Source organism: Amyelois transitella, chromosome 14 (assembly GCF_032362555.1).
Source record: "Amyelois transitella isolate CPQ chromosome 14, ilAmyTran1.1, whole genome shotgun sequence".
Classification (NCBI taxonomy): Eukaryota; Metazoa; Arthropoda; class Insecta; order Lepidoptera; family Pyralidae; genus Amyelois; species Amyelois transitella.
In genome coordinates this window covers 7,588,091-7,611,396 of record NC_083517.1, presented here as the reverse complement: position 1 = coordinate 7,611,396, position 23,306 = coordinate 7,588,091, and the positions used below count along the sequence as shown (strand labels likewise).

The following is a 23,306-nucleotide window of genomic DNA, read 5'->3' as shown; positions in this document are numbered from 1 at the left end:
GGACTAAGGATGCATTAAGAGATGATTTCCCGAAATTCCCGCGGGAACCTATTTCATTTCACTCGAGTTATGGATAAGATAAAAATTTCTAAGTATATCATCAATTGCATAATACCTATCTATTATCTCATCTTCTATCATATAAAAAGCGTGTTATTAATTAAATTATGCGTAACTTGTTTACGGTTTCGGTCCAAAAGGCTCGTATTATAAGACTTACCTACAGTAGCGTCCCAGTAGGTACATTTTTGATATTATGATGTATTGTAAAAATATCTCTCTTTTCCTAAAAGTAAGTGCCAAAACTGATAGAAATTTACGTTATAAACATAAATTATTCATGCCCAATCATAGGCTTAGCAGATTCAGTTAATCATTCATGGGGAGCATACATACAATCACGTCCATATCCCTTGCGGGCTAGACAGAGCCAACAGTCTCGAAAATACTGATAGGTCACCTTCATCTGTTTGGCTTACTGATAGAATTAATATTCATATAAAGTGACAGGTTGCTAGCCCGTCGCTTAAAAGAAAAATCCCAAGTTTACAAGCCTATCTTTAGTCGCCTTTTACGACATCCATGGGAAAGAGATGGATTGGTCCTATTCTTTTTTCTATCGGTGCCGGGAACCATACGGCACCTGCGGAACTGTATATGACTTTATAATAGGTTGCCGGAGTCGGTTCAAATCAAAATTCAGTACACTCTGTACGTACATCATCAAAAATTTTCACTTAACCGGCTTAGCTTCTAGACTAAAATATTAATCTGATTGTAAAGAAAGTTGATAAATAATTCAGACAGACATGTCTGTACTTAAAAGATATTTCCACATAGGTATGAAGAACAAAGCCAAAAATGTGATTTTCAGATTTTTGTCTTGTATGTTGCCATTCGCCTTCGCGCAAATATTTTGGCTCAGATTTAAATTGCGGTTTTCTCAGATGTTTGGTGGCATGTATGTCAGTCTTGCAGGTACCCAAATGTTCCTATGAGAAATTTAAAGTTTCCATCCATAATTGACTCGGCAGTCTAATCGGATTAAGAGCGTCAAAGTGTCCGACTAAAATGCGTAAATAATGCGCGTGGAGGCGAGGTACAGCTTCAAATCCAACCTCAGCCATGTACCAATGATTCTTTTCAGTTATGCACATTATAATGAGTGCTTACCGATGCTCTTACGGCAATAAAACTTCGTTAGTGAACCTGCACATCAAGTAACTGTACTGGTACTAAGGTGCCAGAGTCAGATAAGGAAGGAGTCGCTTCATGTAAAAACTGACTCAGCCAATCCAAGATCATCAAGCAGTCAAGGAGAGGTATAACCAGGACTTATGCTAGGAGGAAGATTTGGTCTTGTATATACAAGTAGGTTTATTGGAGCAAAGCAAATCACTTGGGAGGAAAAAATATAAAAGGTCCCAAATTGACATAATACCTTCTTTGAATTGTTGGTAAATATACTGTAAAAAAATAGTAAACAATTATGGATATTTCAACAACAGTAGGTACATATGTAGTATTCAGGAGAGGAGAGGAGTTATAATTTACTGCATTTTCTTTGTAAATTATTTTCTAATACTAATAAAAAATCATATGAATGCTAAAATAAAAAAAATATCAACAAATATGTACAAAATAATATTTTTATTCAACACTAAAAATATAATTACACTTAATAAATATTCAACACAATTTTATAAGTAAACATTACTTTTAAAATAACCACTACATGACTATAAGTGCTACGCAGACTTTAACACACCTTTGCTTTCCAACTCTTTTTCTACTACTGTGCCTTCATATAGAATTTTGTCTTTTAATGCCTCTTGTAGCAATTGTGCATCAAACCTTTGTTTTGACCATTGGTATCTACAATAAGACCAATATAGCAATGTGGATATTGAAAATGAACCAACTCCAATGTGTTGAGACAGCATCGGTTTTGAGGTTTTTATAAATGCAGCTATTCCGACTCCAACTCCAGTGGCTACTCCATACAGAAAGCTTTCTCGGAAACAAGGAATTTGTGCCAAATCTCGACCAAATAAAACTAATCCCTGGAACAAATAAATTCAACATAACATAAATTAGTAGTTTCTGGATATCAGGAGTGGCTAGTGGATAGTAGGATGATCACTAAGTAGACTGTAAGGCAACTCAGGAAATGAAAAATTATAGGAAATTTTAAAAATACATACAACATAGTTACACAAGCACAGCCATTTAAATAAATGTAGTTTAAGTTCAGTCAATAACAGTCGGCAAGCATACTGATCTAAAAACTTGAATCATCCTTAATTTTTTGCACTTTGTTGTTCCTACACTCTTATCTGCTTTTTGAGACCGGGGTCTACTTCAGATATTCTTAAAAAAGTACCTAGTTGGAACCAATACAAAAATTGGTGGTAGGTATGACAGCAACAGATTATGATGAAGGTCAAACAAGGCTCAACAATCAGCGTATCATGCGTAAATCCACATAATTTTACATCCACGTTGTTGTTTGTAGTATCGTTAATAGGTACTGTAATTATACCTTCTTTTCTTCATCAGGATCTTCATCCAACATACTTTTCACTACGGTATCCATAATTTAAGTACTTATTTTACAATTTTATTTTGAAAACTATCTATTCTATTCTATTGCAAAACAGGAAAACAGATTTCCTTTTCTTTTTTGCTAAAAGTAGGAGCTACCAACATTCACCAAAACATTCCCCTTAATAATTTCTAAATGACCCGAAATAAAAAAGAATATGCCATATGATAGAACTGAAGATAAGAAAAAAAGGTTCTATGATAAATTTGCAGTCTCTTTTTAAAAAACAGCTCGTCTCTTCTATTAAAGAAAAGTGGTCATATACAAGTTTCTAAAATTTTTCGGCGCATGACAGAAATCCCTTTTTTTCTGTAACTCCCTAAATTTGAGATAAAATATATAAGTTGGCAATTGTGACAAAACGTCAATGCAAGCTGTCAATGACAATTTTTTTCTTAAAAATAGTTATAATTTCTCCAAGAAAGATGGTCTCGGAGCCTAGTCGTGAATCACGATTTATTCGTGAATTATTGTTTAAAAACTTATACATACGGTACTACCTATTTTTGTAATTAATCTACAAAAGGGCCGCCGCGCCGGCCGGTGATAGATAATCCTAGATGGCGCTCTTATAGCTTGTTCCCTTGTCGTTTATTTTGATGTATGTTGCGTGATTATGATGGAGTTTTTATGTTATTGTGGTGTTTGACAATTTTTTGTGATGTATTCTTCTAGGCAAGTTTAAGAATTTTAAAATGAACTAAAAATATAAGGAGCTTTTATGCAAGGAAACAAGGCAGATCTTATATAAAGGTAAGACCATTTCTAACCATATAGTAATTTGAAATGCAATTTTATATCATTACACGCGTTTATTCCATACGAAATGATTATTATTTGGGGCACAATTATACAATAATAAATGTACATACCAATAACCCAAAATACAGCGCCAATTTTGGAGAAACCTCTATCTGTACATTCGTATTTATTCAGGTCCAGAGCCCCGAATAATAATCATTTCGTATACAACATATTATGTTGATATTCCACGCCTGATAAATAAAAGAATGAGGTTAAAATAGTATTTATATGCTTTGTATTCAAAATGTAGATAAATATTTATGCTAAGAACAATCATACTTGTGAATCTATTAGATTTTTCTTGGGATTTTCAGTGAAATGTTTACGGCATAACCTGGAATACTTTGTCGGCTTAAATTTTGGACGACTTATTGTTATTGCCTTGAGCTATTTATTTATTTTATTTTTATTTTTATCTTTATCATCTGTATTTTTTTTATTTTTATCTCTGTTTATGAATGAAAATGTTATGTTACATCTTGCGCCAAATAAAGATTTTTCTTTCTTTCTTTCTTTCTATGGCTCACTAATTTACATGTCTTTGGGTAAGATGTGGCATTCCACTTAACTACAATGGGCAAATCCACAACGTGTTATTTCGTTATAAATTAAACAAAACTTATCGTTACTAAAGAAAATTTGCTTTGATAAGATTACAAGGTCCACTAGCGCCATTTCGACGGTTGCGGACTCCATTAAAATAAGCTTTACATGTAAATAAATATAAATATGTTATTAAAGCCTAGTTATGTAATTAAAGCCTAGTTATGTGGAAAAATTATGTATTTAGGTACATACATAGGTAGATACATTATTTGAGAATTGTATTTGAAATTGTTTCTGTAATAATGATTTTATGTAGGACTTCAATGATAGAAATAATAGAGTAACTAGCTATATTTCGTTATGGTGATCACTAATGTTACCTCTTTGGTAGCAATCATAGTTCAAAATATTTTATAGTTATATTAAAAAAAGAAATAATTTACAAAAAATGCAACCTAAAATATGAATTTAAATCCTTCAAATATGGAGACCGATACTCGCATTTCACTCATAGATTTAACTAAACAATTTCCTTTTGAACTTGGTGAGTTTTTACATTGTTCTATATCAGGTGTTATTATAACTACCTACAATCTACTAGGTAGATATTATATACCTAGTTACGCATTTGTCCCGATTTCATTATTCCTGGGCTTATTTATGAACGATTGTGAATTATCTTCTCTTTCTTTATATCACTTCGGTTAACCTCAAAGATACAGAAAGAACCTTGTATGATGGCCGCGGTGTAAGATTAGGTAAGGTAACCTAATAAAATTGGGCAGGCGGCCGACCGAAAAAAGGGTGCCAATTCATTTCATCTTGCCATGTAAAGTAGTAAAAAGTAGTAAGGCACGGTTTTTAACGGACGCTTGATTGAGGCCATTCACATCATTTATTAGATAGACATAGCTGACAGTTGTGAAAAGACTGAAATGCCACGTTCAGCTGTAGGTTCTTATGGCTTAATGATGGAATCGGGATTCAAATAGTGACAGGTTGCTAGCCCATCGCTCAAAAGAAGAATCTAAAGCTTATAAGCTTTTCCAACAATCAGCCATGCCACATAAGCTGAAAAAAATTGTAATAGAGGTAATACTAAGCATTGTTGGTTTCTTGTTATATCTAAATATTAGAGTATGCAAGTACATTTGTCTGCGGTCCCGCCAGTTTATTATGAAAAATTACGTTAAGATAACTTCCTGCGGGAATTAATTATAGTAAAATTACACTAATTTATTAATAATTACATTTACTACCTATGTTTAATTTTACAACATTAGTTTCATTTATTCATGTTTATCCCCTACACACTCCTGTCGATATGGGGCTTTGAGAATTTACCAAAATTTTCAGATAAACAAGTGAAAAAAGATATAGCCTTCAGTGAGACATTAGTAATAAGCTGTGGTCATCTTGAGGGTGATGTTTGCGATGAATCATCTGATTCAGAATGGTCGTGTCAAGATTCCACTGATAATGAGTCGACAGCAGAAGAAAAAAAGGAAGATGCCCCTTTTGAAGTTAAAGATTTTGTACCAGAAGAAGCTGCTGACGAAGATATTGAAGAGGAAGATAATGATTTTCACTTTTATTTTTTCCCTGATTGCAATAAACCCAAACCTCCTAAAAATAGCAGAACAAGTATTATTACACAAGACGGTTTTCCAAAAATTAATCCAGAGCTTCAAAAAGTGCGCATTGTGTGTTCATGTAATTTAGATAAAAAAACTGGAAAATGCGACTGTTTGGTTAAATTGCCATGTGAATGCGGCGCGGAAACACTTGCTGTATGTACTTGCGCTAAAGCCAAAAGTATATGTATTTGTCATGATAAGCCGTACAAAGAATGTATCTGCAAGGAGAGTGACGTATGTCTTTGCCGTCCTGATGCCATAAAACCCATATGCCCCTGTGAAACTTGTGTTGATAAACCTTGCGTTTGTCGCCCTAAAGTTTTTCCTAGTCCGGATTGTGAATGTAAAAAGAAGCCTAAGCTTTCCGACAATACTACATCAGTGTCGTCTTATAAAGGAGAATATGATGATGAAGAGTGTCCCATAGAAACAATACATGAAGAGAAAACAGAACCTTGTGTTTGTCAAAAGCCAGATCCGAAACCAATTTGCAAATGCTTACTAGGGGATGATTGTGTCTGCAAACAGGATGCTTGTGTATGTGATATAGTAAAGAGTTGCATTTGTACAAAAACAGATAGCAAAGACCCTCTTTGTAATGACGAAGATTCAAAGTCTGTTTGTGTCTGTCCTATACACGATGAATGTAGATGTGCTGCATCTGCGGTAGGTGGAGATTGCGAATGTTTTCCCAAAAAGTTATGTACTTGTGGGGATCCAGAAAATTGCAAATGTCAACGAATTTGTGATTGTACAGAACCGTGTGTTTGTGATACCAAACCTGTCATTGAAGAATGCACTTGTGCCAAAACAAAGAAACTTCCTATACCGGCATGTACTTGTAAAAAATTAGATGCAGGCAATAAACTTAAGAGAGTAAGAGCTGGCAAACACGGCTACAGATGGTGTCATGATGTAGATCCACGTCATACATTCTTTGACTATGGCTATGATCAGCACGATAAAATATCTTACAAAGAGCAGTTAAGAGAAAGAATAAAAATTTATGGTTTACATGAGGAAAAATCCGAGGAAGAAACGGTTTGTGCAGTTCATGAAGTAAAAGCACCTCCTTATAAAAAGAAAGTAAGGAAACCATCGATAGACTGCTGCAGTGCTGTAGGAGGTATGGCCTTTATTAAACAAATATGTAATTAAATTTTAGTATCATTTTGTTTGATAATTTTTGCAATATTCATGACTCACATACATATAATGGTTAACATTAATGTGCTTTGTGGTAGAATAATGCGCTATGACAAGAAACATGGGAGAGTGGTGGCGAATAACTGGGGTATGCTCAATTCCTCATATTACTACTCCGCATTCCCGTAGAAAAATATTTTGGGTGGTTTCGAATTCAATCGGGAATTAGCTTACTTTTCTGTTTTGCGTCTAAAAGCTTTCTGTTTTTATAAATACAGGTATCAGTATTTGCGTTGAGTGTCTTGGTGAAGACAGGGGAAAATTCTTAGTACAAGTTGTATCCCACTCATCAAAGGAGGGTGCTAAAACTGGATCAAAGCTTGTTAGTATTGTGGACTGCAACCTTCATACTATGGAGGAAAACAGAACGGAGTGAGTAATTTGACCATTCTCTACGACCTGTGAGGTATGCATAGTAATATCCCGTTTCCGTAAGATTACCAAAAATTTCAGTAGGAAATAAAACTGGATTAGGTACTTACAAAGCTAATAGCAGAGCATGCATCTGGATAACGATAATGATGAGAATGCGAGGGCACAGCGTATTGGTTGTTGTATTTGATTGAACGCTATATAATTAGAAGTAGAAGACAAAGATACCGTTGAGATACAGTGCCGTAAACCACACCGCACTAATATTTATAATCTTGTACATAGTGGAGTTGTTGTTTTTCAGATATATCACAAAGCGTGAACTCACAAAAGAGAGACGGAGTTATATATCGATCTGTGAAAGTGGTTACTATAACAAAGTTACACGTATTTGCGGTGAACGCCACATGGTCAAGCGCTTTTACCACACTTTTGAGAGTTCTAAGCAGTTTTTATTGGAAGGTGCCAATGTTGTGCTGTTGAGATATCTTGGCCTCCGCCGCTACCGAGGTAACATAAAGACGGAGACGGTTCTCATGAATGGACTTATCTGTGAGAGTATTTATGTAAGTGTATAGAATAACTACAAGCTATTTCCAGGGGCATCGCTCTCGTAGGAATTTTTAGGAAAAGTAATATTATGTTTGGCCTCAGGTAATTAACTAAATCCAAACAAAATTGTAGTGAAAGCGTATATGGTAGACAAACAAAGACCAAGCTAAGATATAATACCAACATAAGATGGTGCTTTAGCCTAAGTAAAATATTTGAAATTTTTTAATTCTAGTTTCCAGGCTACTTAAATCAATTTTGTTATTGTCTCAGGTATGTTTAGGGGTCAGCCAGGCTATTGTGAATGGAAAACCATTGTTTGTTTGCAAGATAGAAAGGCATATTATAGAGCCCTCTGGGTTTGTTCACCAGACGTTGACTGTACTCACATTGAGAGGTAAGCTTTACGAAGGAGGAAAACCAGATACACGATGATAAATAGAAATTGTCAATAGATGAATATATACAGAACCAATCACACATTTTTAGGTAGCCCTAAAGTAACTTCAATCCTTGCGACTTATTTTAGGTATGAGATAAAACTCAACAATGTCGATTAATTTTATTGAAAGCAGTTCACGTCAATTTATTATTGGTAAATAATAAGCTTTCGACAAGCGGTTAAAGGCATATCGAACATATTATTTAAACTTAACCGATTACTCAATGGTCGATTATACATCATAGTAGAAATGTAAGTTAAGAAGTTTGATGTATTTACCCCTTCTAAATATAGCAAAATTATTTGCCTATATTTTAACTAAATAATATGTTGTCACAGGATATATAGTAAGTCACGAGTGGGCTGACAATAACTACATTCTGCATTTGAACCCACTCCTGCGCATCGTGCCCGAGAAGGATGAGATCGAACCGCACGTGCCACTGCGAGCTACTTGGCGGGAGGATCTGCAGCTACTATCCGATTATTTGGATTTTAAGGTACTCGTACTTACATATACAAGTTTTATAATAAGTTATATAGAACAACTAACAGAAACGATTTCTTGGTCGTCTCAGCAATAAATGACTTAAGTTCTACGTAAAATTTCACAAAGAAAGCGCATGGTAACCGTCCACAGAGTTCTCGAACTTCGGAAGGCGCACGCTATGTTTCCGAAAACGGCGCTCTTTCCGGAGCTGTGAAAGACTACCTCCAGGCGCTCCTGCTTCTGAAACCCCAAGATGCACTTCACTTCACCAGACATTACTTCGGAGCAGCGCTTTCGGCGTTAGACCTACCTCACAATGAATATTTCGACCCGGCTTCTAGGCATGTTCGTTATTTTTTCTTCGAAGAATAAAAACATTTTTCCTTTTTATTTTGCTAGAGTGTAGTGCTTTTATGAGTCATCAACTTCGTCCTTAAAAATTGTCCGAGGAAAATTTTCTGATGGCTTTGATTGATTTTAAAAACTAGGATACTTTCACATGAGCGATTGGAGTTAGTTTTCTGTTACATACAAAATTACATAGTAATCATGTAGGCAGTGGCATCTGGTATAAGTAATTCCCGTCGGATTCTCCAAAACAGACACATGTAATTGTCATGGCCTGTGCATATATAATGCTGTAAACTTCTATTTTATTATCCGAATTGCTATAGGAAAGGCTAGCTAAATGTAAGAGAGCTTTTATTGCTTATAGTCTTGAATAAACCAACGAGTACTCAGTGGCATGTAAGCTACATCATCTTTTCGGTTAAACTGAAAATACCTATTTCCGGAGATCTTGTATACCTACCTCATATTAATGGACACGAAGTTGATGACCTTAAGTAGTAAATAATTTTTGAGAAAATTAAAACAGTATTTTGCTTGTAAAATTCGTGTCATTTTTAGTACTTAAAAAAGCATTTTTTTAACTAAATAACAATGGTGACTAAATTTGATTTCAAACTTGTCTCCTGCAATTAACTCTAATACAAGTAACTAAAATAAGAAAATGAGCATCAGTACGAAAAAAAATGGGAAACTTCCCGAGTTTCCCCAACTTTCTCTATTGAAAGCGGAAAATATGTCTGCAGAAAAAAAAAACTTTCTGGAAGTTTGATGCGGACGAGAAATAATTTTGCGAGAAACGAGCATTTTCATAATATTCATGGTTGCTTCCATATTATAATACATACAGTGAGGGATTTCCGTATACATCATATGAGATCCCTCCAAACAAAATGACGAAATTGTTGAAGGAGACCCAGGGACACGAAAGGAATTTTAATTTTTTGTTCCTTTTTACACAAAGGAATTTATTATTAAGTCCCCGCATCAGGAGCATAGGATATTGTGGTGAGGACAAACCCAATTCATTTTCTCTTACCTTCACGAGATTAGAATTTTGATTCGGTGAGTCGTTTGGAATTCAATTATTTGACAATTATGTGCTGCGTTGTTGAGTTAATGTGATAAAAATTACGTGCATTTATTTGTACGTGATTTTACGTACAGTATTAATCTTGACGTAAGAAGATATCTATACTTACATATTTCTATCGGTTTTATTTAAATGAGGAACTTTCGAAATGATACGGAATAATGCACTTTTTTTTATTCCCTATAAAAGAAAATTAAACTGATAGAAATATAAAGGTATAGATATTTACTTACGTCAAGATTAATGACTGTTAAGATTCATCTAGTATTTGAATTTCAGTATTTTTATTCTTTATACGTACTACTATTTGAAAATTAAACGTTCCTGTGTTAATAATAAGAGAGTAAAAAAGTGGACCTAGGGCTCCGAAGTATAATTAGCCGATGGTATTAAGAACACCGAGAGATGAGACCAAATTCTAAAACAGTTAATTTTCCAAACTAATTTATTCTAACGTTTGAATAATAATAAACTAGATCTACTGCGTCATCCAAAATGCAGTAGGTGAGAAGTGTGACAGAACGGCAAGTGCTTGGTGTCGGTAATACATAATCAGCTTATGTGAGTGGTGTAGTGTGAACGGGCCAGGTGACATTAAACCCCTTTAGAACTACTAAATCTATCTCTACGGGGAAATACACATGCATTTTGCTGCCTCTTAAATGCAGTTTAAACGTTAGTCTGAGTTTTATATCGGGAAAAGATGAATTCGATTTTGAGAAATAGTTGAAGTTCACTGTACAATCTTACAAATATTTAGAATAAAATCATTGGACCTAGTATGTTTAATGACGATATACCTAGCTTATGCATGCACAAAATTCATGATGGTCGATCGTTAAGGTGCCCGTATATAAAACCCGTGATGCACAGGGTGGTACAAATCCAAATCTTATCTCGAACCTGATTCTTTTCTGAGGTATGAAAATTTTAGTTTAGGTTCTAACTTGTGTCCTTGTGCCAAGGGAAAACTAAGAAAATCTGCACATTCAGTTAACTTAATGAGTAGGTAACTATGAACCAATATCAGTCAGTTTTCCCGGCAAAGTTGTGGAGGCCACGCGATAGTTGTATCGTATAAAAACCGTACGAGGATGTCACCGGGACCAATAACGCCAAGAGGCGGAAGAAAATTTCGCAAGTTAATAATAATGAAAATTTAAAATTCTTCGTTGGAATGATTCGGATAACATGGGCTTAGCTCAGACCATGGAACGTTGTAACAACGTCGTTGTTGGAATAATACTGACAGACGTTGTGACTATATCCTTATTGACTGGCAGGACTTTTGTTGGCAAATCACTTTAATTAAAGAATATAAAAATTGCCCTAGATAGCGTAGCGCTTAACAATGCTATATGAAATACCTAAGTATCCGAAGTCTTAAGTGTCTGAAGCATCTTGATAATCTAGTAGTTGGCCTAGTTCAGCGTCGGCAATATCTACTCGACAGTTCCAGCGATAAGAAAATATTTTTTAATCTTCGTGTAATTTTTCAAATTTTTATGCATATGATTCATACTGCGGACAAATTTTCACGACTGATCCGTAGTCACACTTCTTTTCTACACTAGTGTTGAGACAAGACGAAAACTGATACCTACCAAATAAGATTGTGTTTGATTTTTTTTTGTATGAAATTTCAATTACGATATTGATTTTAAAACCAAAATGTACCTACATAAACATGTGCTTTTAAAATTTTTGGCGCGGTTTAAAATCATAAGATTTCTGTGACAAGTACACACCCAAAATAGAATGCTTAAGATAAGATCAGAATCAGAGTTTATCCCGGGAGATCCCAGGTCAATCTGTCAGAGTGACAATAAATTAACGTAGATTGTCAAAGGTTTTATTAGACAGGTGAAGCGCCGTGGGGCAGAAAGCCTGGAGCTCTGGGAAATCTATCGTTCACTAACTTGGACCTGAGATAGACTATTTATCTAGGTATATCGATTATGAACTTCGTAGGTTAGCAATAGGATAATTTTATTTTGTAATCTTAAGATAAATTATCTAATATCAAACTATGTTTCTCTCTCACTCATATTTGCGCATTCCCAGTGGCACCACCTCCACCCTCCACCATAGTGTATCGGGGCCTGGGCTCAGCTTTCCTACATTTATAACTGTATATCTAACTTAAATCACCAGAATGTCTTATGGTTAAGGAAAATTAGGCAAAAGTACCAAAGAAGTATATTCAAAGTATAACAGAATAAAGAGTCGGTCACCTTAGTTTTAGCAGACACCTTACCAATCCAGACCTCGGGTTCAAAAAGTTGAAAACTGGAAATGTAATCAGAACCTATTCTCTGGGGGAAGAGAGAGAGAGAGAGAGAGACGGAATATCAGCAACATAGAACTCTAAACTTCCTTCAGTCGATAGTTACTTGACATAGGGGTCAGATTGCCATGCAGTAACTATGCACATAACAGCAAGTCCCCACGTGCCCATAACCCGAAACTTCGTTGAATGTAATAAAAAGTTAATACTTTCACGGACGAGGTCGGGTGGAACTGCGCATTACTAGCTACATTATAAACAAGCCTGGCAGTGACACCCTCCTTTATAAAACACTAAAAGTGTACAAATAACTCTTCACAAGACGAATGTCTAAGGCTAATGTATAAGGTTATAATAAACTTAAGTTATCCATTTGTTATTTGATCTTCATCGAGTGGATTTAGATCGCCACTACCACACTACATCCCGGCGGCGCAGTTTCTTATTACCATTCGCCTTACAGTCTTTGACGTGGTAGACCAGGTTGCTACATAAAAGAGAAAATGGTAGACCATTTTCTCTTTTATGTAGCAACCTGGATATTACCAGGATAGATCGTCTATTCCCAGTTGTAGCCGCCAGATTTAACTTCCCACGGAATCAGAACTTGGAACCTGTGGAATATAAGCAATTAAGGTGTCTTTTGAACCAGAAAATTTAAGTTCATGCAACTTAAATTTTCTGGTTCTGCTTATGTGTGCAGCACCTTGCCACTGTTTTCACCAAGGGCGTGCTCCTTTCTAAACATTGAACGACCGTTAACAGTTTTTTGTTCAATACACAAAACAGATACCGAACCGTTATTAAAAACAAAGGACAAGAAGAAAAATATTGAACAACACTAAAAATGACAAATAAAAAGTGACGTACAAAGTTCACTTCCACACGTTCAGTGTTTTTAAGTCGAAAACCCCTTCCCAGCACCCAGCATGCATAATTAAATCTCGGCGGTCAAATTAGCAATTTGGACCCCAACAATGGGACATAGTTCAGTTTAAGTGTCTTTATTGTCCAAGCAAATTTATTCAACCATTACTACGCTCAATTAGTACAATAGGTGTGCTCCGAGACAATTTCTGGGGATGTTTTCTTGCGACGGTGGAAACAGTACGTTTTATTTGAAAAACTGAGAATGCTTTTAATTAGCGATGTTACTGCGTAACCAAGACCGTACCGAACAGTCGGTCATTACACAATTTAGTTATGTAGGCACTTAAAATTATTTAGTGAAATGTAGTTAAAGAGAGAAACACCATCACTCGCTGTTTATCAATATTGGAACAGTGCGGAAACGAAAATAATTGATCAAATATATAAATCAAATAAAGATTATTAGTTACCGATATTTGAAAATGTATAATTATAAAATTAACATAATGTTTTAAATTATTCTAAATACCTATAAACATTCTAAATACCAATAAACAAAAAGAACAATTGAGTAATAGAATTAGATTTTTTCCTTTATATTAATTTAATGAAATATAGTAACTCTAGGAAAAATTCGGTTTAATTCGAAGCGATAGCGTGTCTCGAATCAAAAACAAAAGCGCCTTAAGCTTAAATCTAGATATTTATCTTTCCACAAACTTGCTAACGATGAAATATTCTCGTTTCGTAAATTTGTTCTTCGCAAGTTGGTGAAAAATCAACACAAGATGCTTCGCAGAGAGGCTACGTGCAGATGCATCCGTTTCATATACCTTAGAACTTCTATATATCGTACATAAACTATCTTTTACCTGGAACTTTGCTTTCGAAGAAACTTCCATTTATCCTAAAAGGGCACTTGTTTTTTAAAAGTGTCATCTTCTTAATATTTATATTAATAGTATTTGTTGTACCTTACCGTTGCGTCTTAACTGAGGATTTTTATTTGTATAGTCTTAATACATACATTTGTGTTTGAAAATCCTAATACTGTATACACCTATTGTGATAAAACCGCGATACAAAGTTAGTTTAAAGTAAGAAGAAAGAGCGCAAACGTTGATTCAAAACAGTTTTTCATTAAGGCGCTGAGTTCAGGTCAAAAATGTTCGTATAAGACTGTGGAATTAATTTAAACTTTGCATTTAATCTTGTTGGCTGACAAAACTTTTGGAGATTGAGATAAAGTATCACCTAAAACAGCAGAACTCTCAACATTACCAAGATAACATTGGTACATACGGGTCTAGAGTTTTATCTTATTTCTCTTTATTTATTTTGGTCTACGACGCCGTATAAAGAAATAACCTGAAGTCAATTATAAGATACAACGTCAACTATAGGTAATACGTTTTTAAAAACATAAATTTTATATTGATGATACGTAGTACATGAAGCGTCTTCGGACGAGTGGTTATGGTGAGGGACTCCAAAGCAAGAGGTGCTCGGTGTCGAATTACACCGCGGTTCCAATTAATCTTATTTGAATAATGTTTTAAAGTATATTGTTAATACAAGACTTAGGTATTTATTGACCAAATTCACATCAATACAATATTAACAATGAAAATGAAAATCAATTAAGTAGTCCTCCTAGTACTTATCCTGGTAATTTCACATGGAGTGTATGGTGCAAAGAGAAAAGTAAATAAGAAAGTATTCTAACCAAGAAAAATGAATATTGTTTTTTACCTTTCTATTTTTACGGCCGACTTTTATCATTTTTAGATTCCGCGCTACACTCTGATTGAATTAAAATTGCTTTGACATCGCGGTGGAGATAATTCAATAAGTTGTTACCGCCGCAAACTGGTAAAGCTATAGCACTTATACACCTGTATATCTACTATGGATGTAATTATTATTATGAATTCGTCTGAAATCGCACTTGTGCGTTAAAAAAATAACAATGATAAAAGGAGTTTTATATCACTCGTAACCTATGTAATCATTTCACTTACTATTGCGTCGGCGCCCGAAGTGGTTCCTGGCCATATACAGGGTGACATTTATAACAACTGCATCCTTTTAAACATAGACTATACCCATGCTTCTGAGCTGTTTGAGCCTATTTTTATTTAAATTAAACGTCATCATTTTCACATTTAAAAAAACTACGTCATACGCTTTATTAAAGACCAATACTACAAACGTTTTTAAATATCCAGTTGAGTACACTTAACAGTTAAATTTATGCAGTTGAATTAAAAGTCACCCTGTATATTCAGATTTTTAAGTTTCTGGACTTCGAAACTCAATGACCCCATTTCTTTTGGTGGTATACTAGCTATCCACAATTGTATTTCGGAAGATCTGTGCTCTAGTTGCACTTTTGCTTTATATGGGGAAGCATTAAAAAATCCTGGCCTAAGATCAAGTCAAAGAAATATGGTTATGGTTAAGAATTTGAAATCAAGATGTGAAGTTTGAAGATGTAGTACTGCCTACCCCTCCAGGAAAGTAATTTACGAGTATGTATGTATGTGTAAAATGTTTTAGAAGTATTTTTATTAATTCAGAACAATTTAATGAAATACAAAATACTCTTATATTGTGAGGTGACGAGACAGAAAATTCGTATAGCCGAAACTCTTATGCTTGTTTGTTTGCGCCAATTAAGTTTCTGTGCGCAATTTCCAAATTGAAAAAAACACAGAAAAATCTTCCCGCTTTTTTTTAACGCTCACCGAATACACTCTATTTATCGTGTCCAGAGTTTTATTTCGTCAAAAATTAGAAATCAGGACTAGTTGTTCTCATCAAGGTTTCATTAGAGGCACGTGTAAGAGTATTTTTTGAAATCACAGGATTGAGAAAGTCATCTTGCGCGAACAAAGTTCCCAGTAAAACCTAGTAGGTATATTTATTACCCTTATTTTGTATCATCGATATGAAAAGACTTATAAAGATAGGCATATATTGTCCGGTGTTGTGATTCTACACAGGTTCTCGACATTGCTGACTCAGCATGATCCCAAGACCGAGGGGACGTGTCACGTACAAACTTGGGTAATTCATCAGCTATCAGCTGGTGTGTCTCATGTGGGATGTTTTTGGAATTTATGTTATATTCATTAATGTTTTAACGAAAATTATATCTTTTTCACATTGCGTTTCAAGGTCAACGCATATAATTTGGGACCCCGGAACTGCTTTTAAATCGGTAAGATATATTTCAAATGCAATTACATGATTCGGAAAGCCTCGTGTGGAGTATCTTATGGTTTTTTGTACATATTTAGATGTATATGTATATTCATAAAGTATTGTACTTCACGCAATAAAACCATGCAAAATGTCAAAATAAAAAGTGACGCCCGAATTTCTGGCCGCCATAAAATTATATTCATTGCAATTCACATTCGCAAACAACAAAAATGTTCCATTTATGACTCGCATTTGCGTCGGTATACAAGAGAGAAAATTTTAACTTAACGATAGCTATAACGGCTCACCGGGGTCGTTTGCACCTCCATGTAATATTTTTACAGTCTCGTGAACGGAAACACGAGGCGCTGGGAACGTGTCTACGTAACAGAGTTTTCCTTTTGACGGTTTATTTACAGAATGACTTTTATTTTAGTTGTGCTATTTTATTTAAATTTTTAATATGATGTCGGCGGAGAGTTTTTGTAATATAAATTGCTTTTTAGTTACGTTTTGGAGAAAAATGTAACGCGTAAAATGTGTTTATTAAAATAAATAATTAATAATTATTAGTTGCTTCGGCTTCATACGCATTTCTAATGCTATTACGGTTTGGGTACATACGGCACTTTTATATCAACAAATTCGCTAGAGTATAGTATAGTTACCCTAACCTTTACTATATACATAGTCACATAAATGCATCGTAATGAAACTGCTTTCAGACCAAATCCGCAGCTGATATTAAACGAAATGCATCTATGTATGCTATAAGCCGCTTATCTAATAAATTTGGCGAACAATTGCGTTGGGCGAAGACTGTTCGTGCGGAAGTTTTGTGGCTACGACAAGTAGAAAAGTGGCAACATTAATCTGATCTCCGGCAGCAAATAGCTCTCGAATGCGGTGGACGAGGGTAATGCACCGTGTGAGGAGTAGTTGGGGCAGAAACAGAGTGCTTGCGAGACGGTCTGCTCCTTACAGCACTCGCTTTTCGGTCTGGGCTTACTGGTCAGTCCTAGGTTCTATCAAAATAATACAATCACTTCTATTTATTATAAATCAAGTTAACACAAGACTGGAGGACCGTAGCTAGTAGGTTGGCACCAAGATGGCATTGAGATTTAGAGACAGGTTTCTAGTTCATGCCTTGACTGACTTCTGAAATCTGCACAATAAGTGAATCAGCTTCATCATCAAGGACTTACACGTACTCGTTAGACTTTTAAGAAAGGTTTTATCCAAATTTCAACAGAATCGGGAAGATCAGTATTTACTTAAACCTTTTAAGAGCGAAATTAGAAGTTATTAATATTTCACACGTATCGTAGGTGTCTTTAAAGGCGAGATGCACCTACGTAATGTGCCCGTAATTCCCATCCCACTGGAATGGAGGAGTATTAGGTAGGACCGTGGGACAAACGCGTTTACGTTTAACCGTAGAAATCATCAAGGTGACGCTGCGCTAACATAGAAATCTCACTAAAACCTCTTGCCGTTCGGTCCGTAAGCGACAAACACTTTATGATGTCTAATTTAATTATTAGTAATGTATGTATGTATATCAAACAATCAGAGGACAAATTATGGCGTTTCAATTAATATGTAGAAATCTTGGTACCTAACTATTTTCCTCAATGTCGATAAAATTTAAATACCTAACTAATTGTATTAAGGTATTTTTGATGAATTTTTTGTGCTATAAAAGTTGACCAATCGTTTTATGCTAAGGACTACAAAACGTATAAGATATGTCATCTTAAAAAAATATTAATTCTTTTAGAACCTAATTTTGTTAGAACTAAGTGGAAAAAATTCAGTTTCCCGAGCGGGCGACTTATCTAAATCATACACTCTACGCCGCCATTACTAGAGTTTCACTCACACATTCTCAAATTAGTCCTCATTTTCGGGACTTTTCGTACATGGTAGGTACGTAAATTCAACGGCTTTTGGAACTGAATAATATTGTTTAAATAACTTTATGTTAGTATACCTTTTGGCAGTAATCGTGGAAAGTTAAGGAATATCTTGTATGAAGAAGTTAGTTATTTTTCCTGCCATCTTTGATTAATTTTAAACTGATTGTCTAAATGACACAGCCCACATCGCTGGTTTTGCATTAAAAGTGGACTTTCCGAAAAGGGATCTTTCATTTTACCCGAGCGGAGCCGCGCCGCGGTCATACTCTTTTAATGTTATTTTGTTGATTTAGGCTGATTACGGTGAAAGTTACTCTAAAGATCGCACAAGCGACGTAGGAACGTTTTTTTTATAAAATTTGTTTGATCTATGTAACGAAATATTTTGTCAAGATCCTTCATTTTCCGCATCGAAAGGGTGCCGATGAAAAATTGCTTTCCGTCATCTGCGTCGTTCCTGTATTTGATTTATTATGACTAATATGAACATAACTATATTAATATTATATAGATATACGTATTGTATATGCCAAATCTAGCTTGAGTGGATACGTAATCAATTAATTATGCTTAGCCTGGTAGCAGTTTTGGTCACGTAAGTATAATGATTCTCTACAATGACGACTGTAACTAAAGCATTATTTAATAAATAATTATATACTATCCTCCTCATCCCTTTAAGACCAACTTCAAAAAAAGAGTACGTTCTTAATAAGACCGTATTTTTTTGTTTTTCGTTTGAAACAGTTTCATTTAATTATTATTGGCGTATATAATAGTTACTGTACTTCCAGTCCACGTTCATCGGCTGACTTCGCCATATATTTTAAAACAAGCAAGTAAATATAGTATTATCATTCTGAGCCAGCGCTGCCTGGGCGCAGTAGACTTTACTTCAGTGCTCTGTGAATATAGTCCAATCACCAATAGGATTCGAAATCAGATGTCATGATGACATGATGGCTAATTGTATTATTACATAGTGCCGTCCGCTTGTCAATAACCTGGATCAATAGTAACTACGTAGCTCTCCCCAATTACTGAAACTGTCTTAGTGCTTCTAGATATAGATTCAATCTGCAATCCTAAAATTAGATTGATCCGCTTCACGTAATGTTTATCTCTTTTGGCATTTCCACAAGGCAGCTGGGAGATTTGGAAAATTAAAGCTGAATTATTCACATTACGCAGTATTAAATGATTTGATACTTAATATCAAAACTGATCTGGTAAAGTTTTTCGGTAGGTGGTAGCTAACGAATCATAATATTTGCACTGTTTCTTTGCACTTTGGTTTCGCTCTACGACGTCCACTAGACGACGACGTCTACAAAACCTTTTTCTACACTTTGCCAGAAATCGCACTGACAGCTTCCATATCATTAGAAATTGTTGCGGTTGTATTTAGTGCCTTGCAATAAATATTAATTGAAGTAAATTCAACTATGACTATATTCAGCATATCAGATATTATCTTCGAGTAGCTACTAGCTAGTAGCAGTTCCTAGTTGTTCTAGTAGCAGTTAAAGTTATATTGTCTGCCTCTTGGCCGTATAAACGCTATCATTCAACAAGCCTGCTGATTATAGTATTGGAGCTGTTTGTGTATCCTTAGATATCTGTACTCTGGAAGCGATATCCATACTTAAATTACAAAAAAGGCAATTTTGTTGCGTCTTATAAAAACAGAAATCTCTAGTTAGTTATGAATATATAATATACATAGAATAAAAATGCAAAATTTTGATAAAATTACGTTAATTTCCTTGTCTCATATTTTTGTGTGTAGTCTCAAATTCTGCTTAACATAATAAGCTATGTCTGTTTTATCTCTACATTATCTGGTCTTCTTAATTTTTAATTTGGAGTAGATTGGTTCGCAGACCATCCTAGTGATGTCAAGACATTGAAATTGGAAATTCATACTCTGCTTATCTGATCCGTTTACTTGAGAGATAAACAATAAGACCAAATCAGGATCCACTTAAATGTCCCTTCCAGTAGCAATTTATATCTGTACAAGAATGGATCGCGTGCAGCCAGAGATTTATAACTCAATCCAGCAATCAGCGAAACGCTTAACTAGCTGACGATAGGTGTCGGGGAATGATTGCTTCTATCTATTTGAGTTGAGTAGTGTACTATACGGAACACGATGAAATGTAATTAGTTTAAAAACATGCTGGTAGGTACTCAGTTTTGCTTATATATAACTACATGTTATTCAGTGTAGCCGTTTCCGAAGTTTGAACTAAAGATTTACAGCATTGTTCCTTTCGCCCAGTTTCCAGTTGTGACAGATTTTTTATTTCATTATTTTTTAAATGAATTGAAGCAAAAAATGCTAAGAAGACACGAAAAAGATTCTGGGGTCTCGACGACGACTCTAACGTTTGTTTCCAGGTTATACAGATTTTTAAACACTTTTCTTCCTTTTCTATCATAGTAAGACCAGAAACCTATAGGTACATACAGAACATTAAAACTTAGGAGTAAGTGAACACCACTGTCACTGCATAATTTAGAGTCCCTCCTTTTTTTCTCAAATTGTGGACGGATTTTGTTCCTCTTCGAAATGTTCGCAAGAGAATTTTCTGAGAAAGTTATATATTTATAAATGTAATCCGTGCGAAGCCGGGACAAGTAAGCTATAAAGGCATTTAAATGCATGACAACAAAAACAATTATAGCATTTATTTTTTATGTACACCATTGCAAAAAAAAAAAAAAAGTTCCGCTGCGCCTATTTTCCTCAATTTTCCTCATAGGCCTTACAATATTTCACAGTTTTATTCATCGGTCTATTGTGTACACTAAATTGTATGTGTGGGGCTCAGGGGACTCATTTATCTAGATTGGATTATGTACCTACACTATGCAGGAGTAACTATCTGACTAAAATATATAATTTTTTTTTTGGTTTTTATTATGAATATTGGGTTAAACTTGTGGTATATCTACCGAAGACAAGACTTTGAAATTTAGGTAATGAATCGTCTCAAGTTGAATTTGATAGGATCTCCCACAAGGTTCCTCCGTTAGAAGATAATATTATGAAAAGATAAGCAGAAAGTAATAAATAAGGAAATAAATCATTGATAACTGCAGTGAGATTGGAGCCCAACGGAAAAGTCCATTTGTCCACAATATTAAAAAAAAAAACAAATATTATGTAAACCCAATCTTTTAAAAAATAAATCCGTTAGTCTTAAAAGTTCGACTCTTCAGTTAAGCATAAAGCTAAACGCTGACAAAATAGTTACTCCATGTCAAAATTTAAACAATGAGACTTAGTAACCAAAAACTAATACTGACGGACCTTAGATTTTCTTAGCAACACATAATACTACAAAGCATGTCATTAAAGCTATGTTCTCGTGTAGCGGCTAATAAACGACATAATATATCATGATGCATTGTCGTGGTGCAACACTGCAGGTGCAAGATTAAGTTGCTGTGCGATGTAGAATCCCTCTCCTGATTTATAATATGCACTATGTCCTGCCTCCCAACTACAAAATAAAGAGAGAATAGACCGGCAACTTTTTATAAATAAAGAGGTGTGAACTTATTTGTATGATTCGAATCCCATGAGCAATTAGGTATTATAAGTGCAAGAAGTTCTTATTTAATAATTTATTTATTTCTTTATTGAGGCAACAAACGGTCGTGTACAAGTTTCCTGAAGTAACTAAAACAAATTATATATTATCGACCTACGGTTCTTTTAACAAAATGCTAACTTTTGTTTTTACTCATAAGTACATTTAACAAAATCACAAAAAAGACCAGTCCATAGTTTGCAGATAAAATGGAAAGCTAACGTCCGGAAGGTGGCAGGCAAAAATACTAACGGTCAAAGTAAGGATGCAAAGGTAAATAAAGAGCAAAGATTATTATTCCGCTACAAGAACAAAGTAGAAAATGCATTAACAGTAACGTATGTAAGTATGTACACTTTATAGAAACAAAAATATGTAGTTACTCTTAATATGGTCTTAATGAGGTTATCGATCTACACTCGCATTATTTTGTGCACCAACTTGGTCACACAGTTAACTGTATTATGAACCATGATTCATAGAACACAATGCTTGTGTTGCCAAGCTTATCTTTGTTCTCCATGTTAATGCTATTTCAACTGTAGTATGTAGCTTTTTGTGATAAGAGCAGTTATTTTGTTGTTGACATTATAATAATTAAAAAAATATGTAATTTATTTTTGTTTTGATTGCTTAGGTTGCCATACTAGATGCGCTATCAGTTAGTAAAGTAAAAGTAAAAAGTAAAGGTCTGGGTCTTGGATGTTTATCTACATAAATATTTATTATAAAACATAGTATCGTTGACTTAGTATCTCGTAACACAAGTCTCAAACTTACAACGAGGCTAAATCACTTTGTGTAATTTGTCCAGTATATATTTATTGCTGGGAACCACACGGCATACGTATTTTTGTTCACACAGAACAAAAAAAGCCTGCTTCTCGATGTTATAATCGTAGAATAGTAGTTTCAAAGTGCCCAAATTCTTAGTTGCTGTTGCAAAATGAATGATGCAGATTCAAAGATTGATTCTCTAAAAAAAATGTTAAAATTCATTCAGTTAAATTCATCATACAGACATTTTCCTCGAAATCAGTGCCGGGCAATGGTTATGGAGGCTGAATATTTTCCAAATTTTTTTTTAAAGAAGTAAATAGTTGCTTCTGTAAATGCCATTGCCCATTTCTTGATGTTGTAGTCGTAGAATAGTTATTTTTTAGTAGAGCTCAAACTGACAGTTGCCGCTTTAAACTGAATGATGAGAATTCGAAGATGGATACAATTATTAAACGCCATATGAAATAACCGACATTTTCCGCGGAGGCAGTGCCACGGGCAAAGGCAAAGGAGGCTGAATACCCCTTTGTAATTTCAAAGTAA

The 23,306-nt window shown here is 34.7% G+C and overlaps 2 protein-coding genes across 2 annotated transcripts; one reads left to right on the top strand and one right to left on the bottom strand.

Annotated features, from left to right (window-relative positions):
• Positions 1-1,631: 1,631 nt before the first annotated feature.
• LOC106132339 (cytochrome c oxidase assembly protein COX20, mitochondrial) lies at positions 1,632-2,709 on the bottom strand. Its single transcript, XM_013331708.2, has 2 exons — positions 2,543-2,709; positions 1,632-2,063 (listed from the first exon to the last, which is right to left on the bottom strand). Exons 1-2 carry the CDS (start codon positions 2,594-2,596, stop codon positions 1,749-1,751), a joined length of 369 nt encoding a protein of 122 aa, XP_013187162.1. The 5' UTR covers positions 2,597-2,709; the 3' UTR covers positions 1,632-1,748.
• A 1,729-nt stretch (positions 2,710-4,438) lies between these two features.
• On the top strand, positions 4,439-9,026 carry LOC106132271 (uncharacterized). Its single transcript, XM_013331631.1, has 7 exons — positions 4,439-4,499; positions 5,312-6,718; positions 7,017-7,170; positions 7,475-7,736; positions 7,996-8,119; positions 8,504-8,664; positions 8,805-9,026. The coding sequence occupies exons 1-7, from the start codon at positions 4,439-4,441 to the stop codon at positions 9,024-9,026; spliced, it is 2,391 nt and encodes a 796-aa protein (XP_013187085.1).
• The last annotated feature ends 14,280 nt before the right edge of the window (positions 9,027-23,306 follow it).

Excerpts from the sequence above, each read along its gene's own strand:
- LOC106132339 (XM_013331708.2), bottom strand. The coding sequence starts at position 2,596 with ATGGATACCGTAGTGAAAAGTATGTTGGATGAAGATCCTGATGAAGAA. Across the intron at positions 2,064-2,542 it reads ATCCTGATGAAGAAAAGAAG|GGATTAGTTTTATTTGGTCG; the intron begins GTATAATTACAG and ends TATTTGTTCCAG.
- LOC106132271 (XM_013331631.1), top strand. The coding sequence starts at position 4,439 with ATGGAGACCGATACTCGCATTTCACTCATAGATTTAACTAAACAATTT. Across the intron at positions 8,120-8,503 it reads GACTGTACTCACATTGAGAG|GATATATAGTAAGTCACGAG; the intron begins GTAAGCTTTACG and ends ATGTTGTCACAG. Across the intron at positions 8,665-8,804 it reads CCGATTATTTGGATTTTAAG|AGTTCTCGAACTTCGGAAGG; the intron begins GTACTCGTACTT and ends AACCGTCCACAG.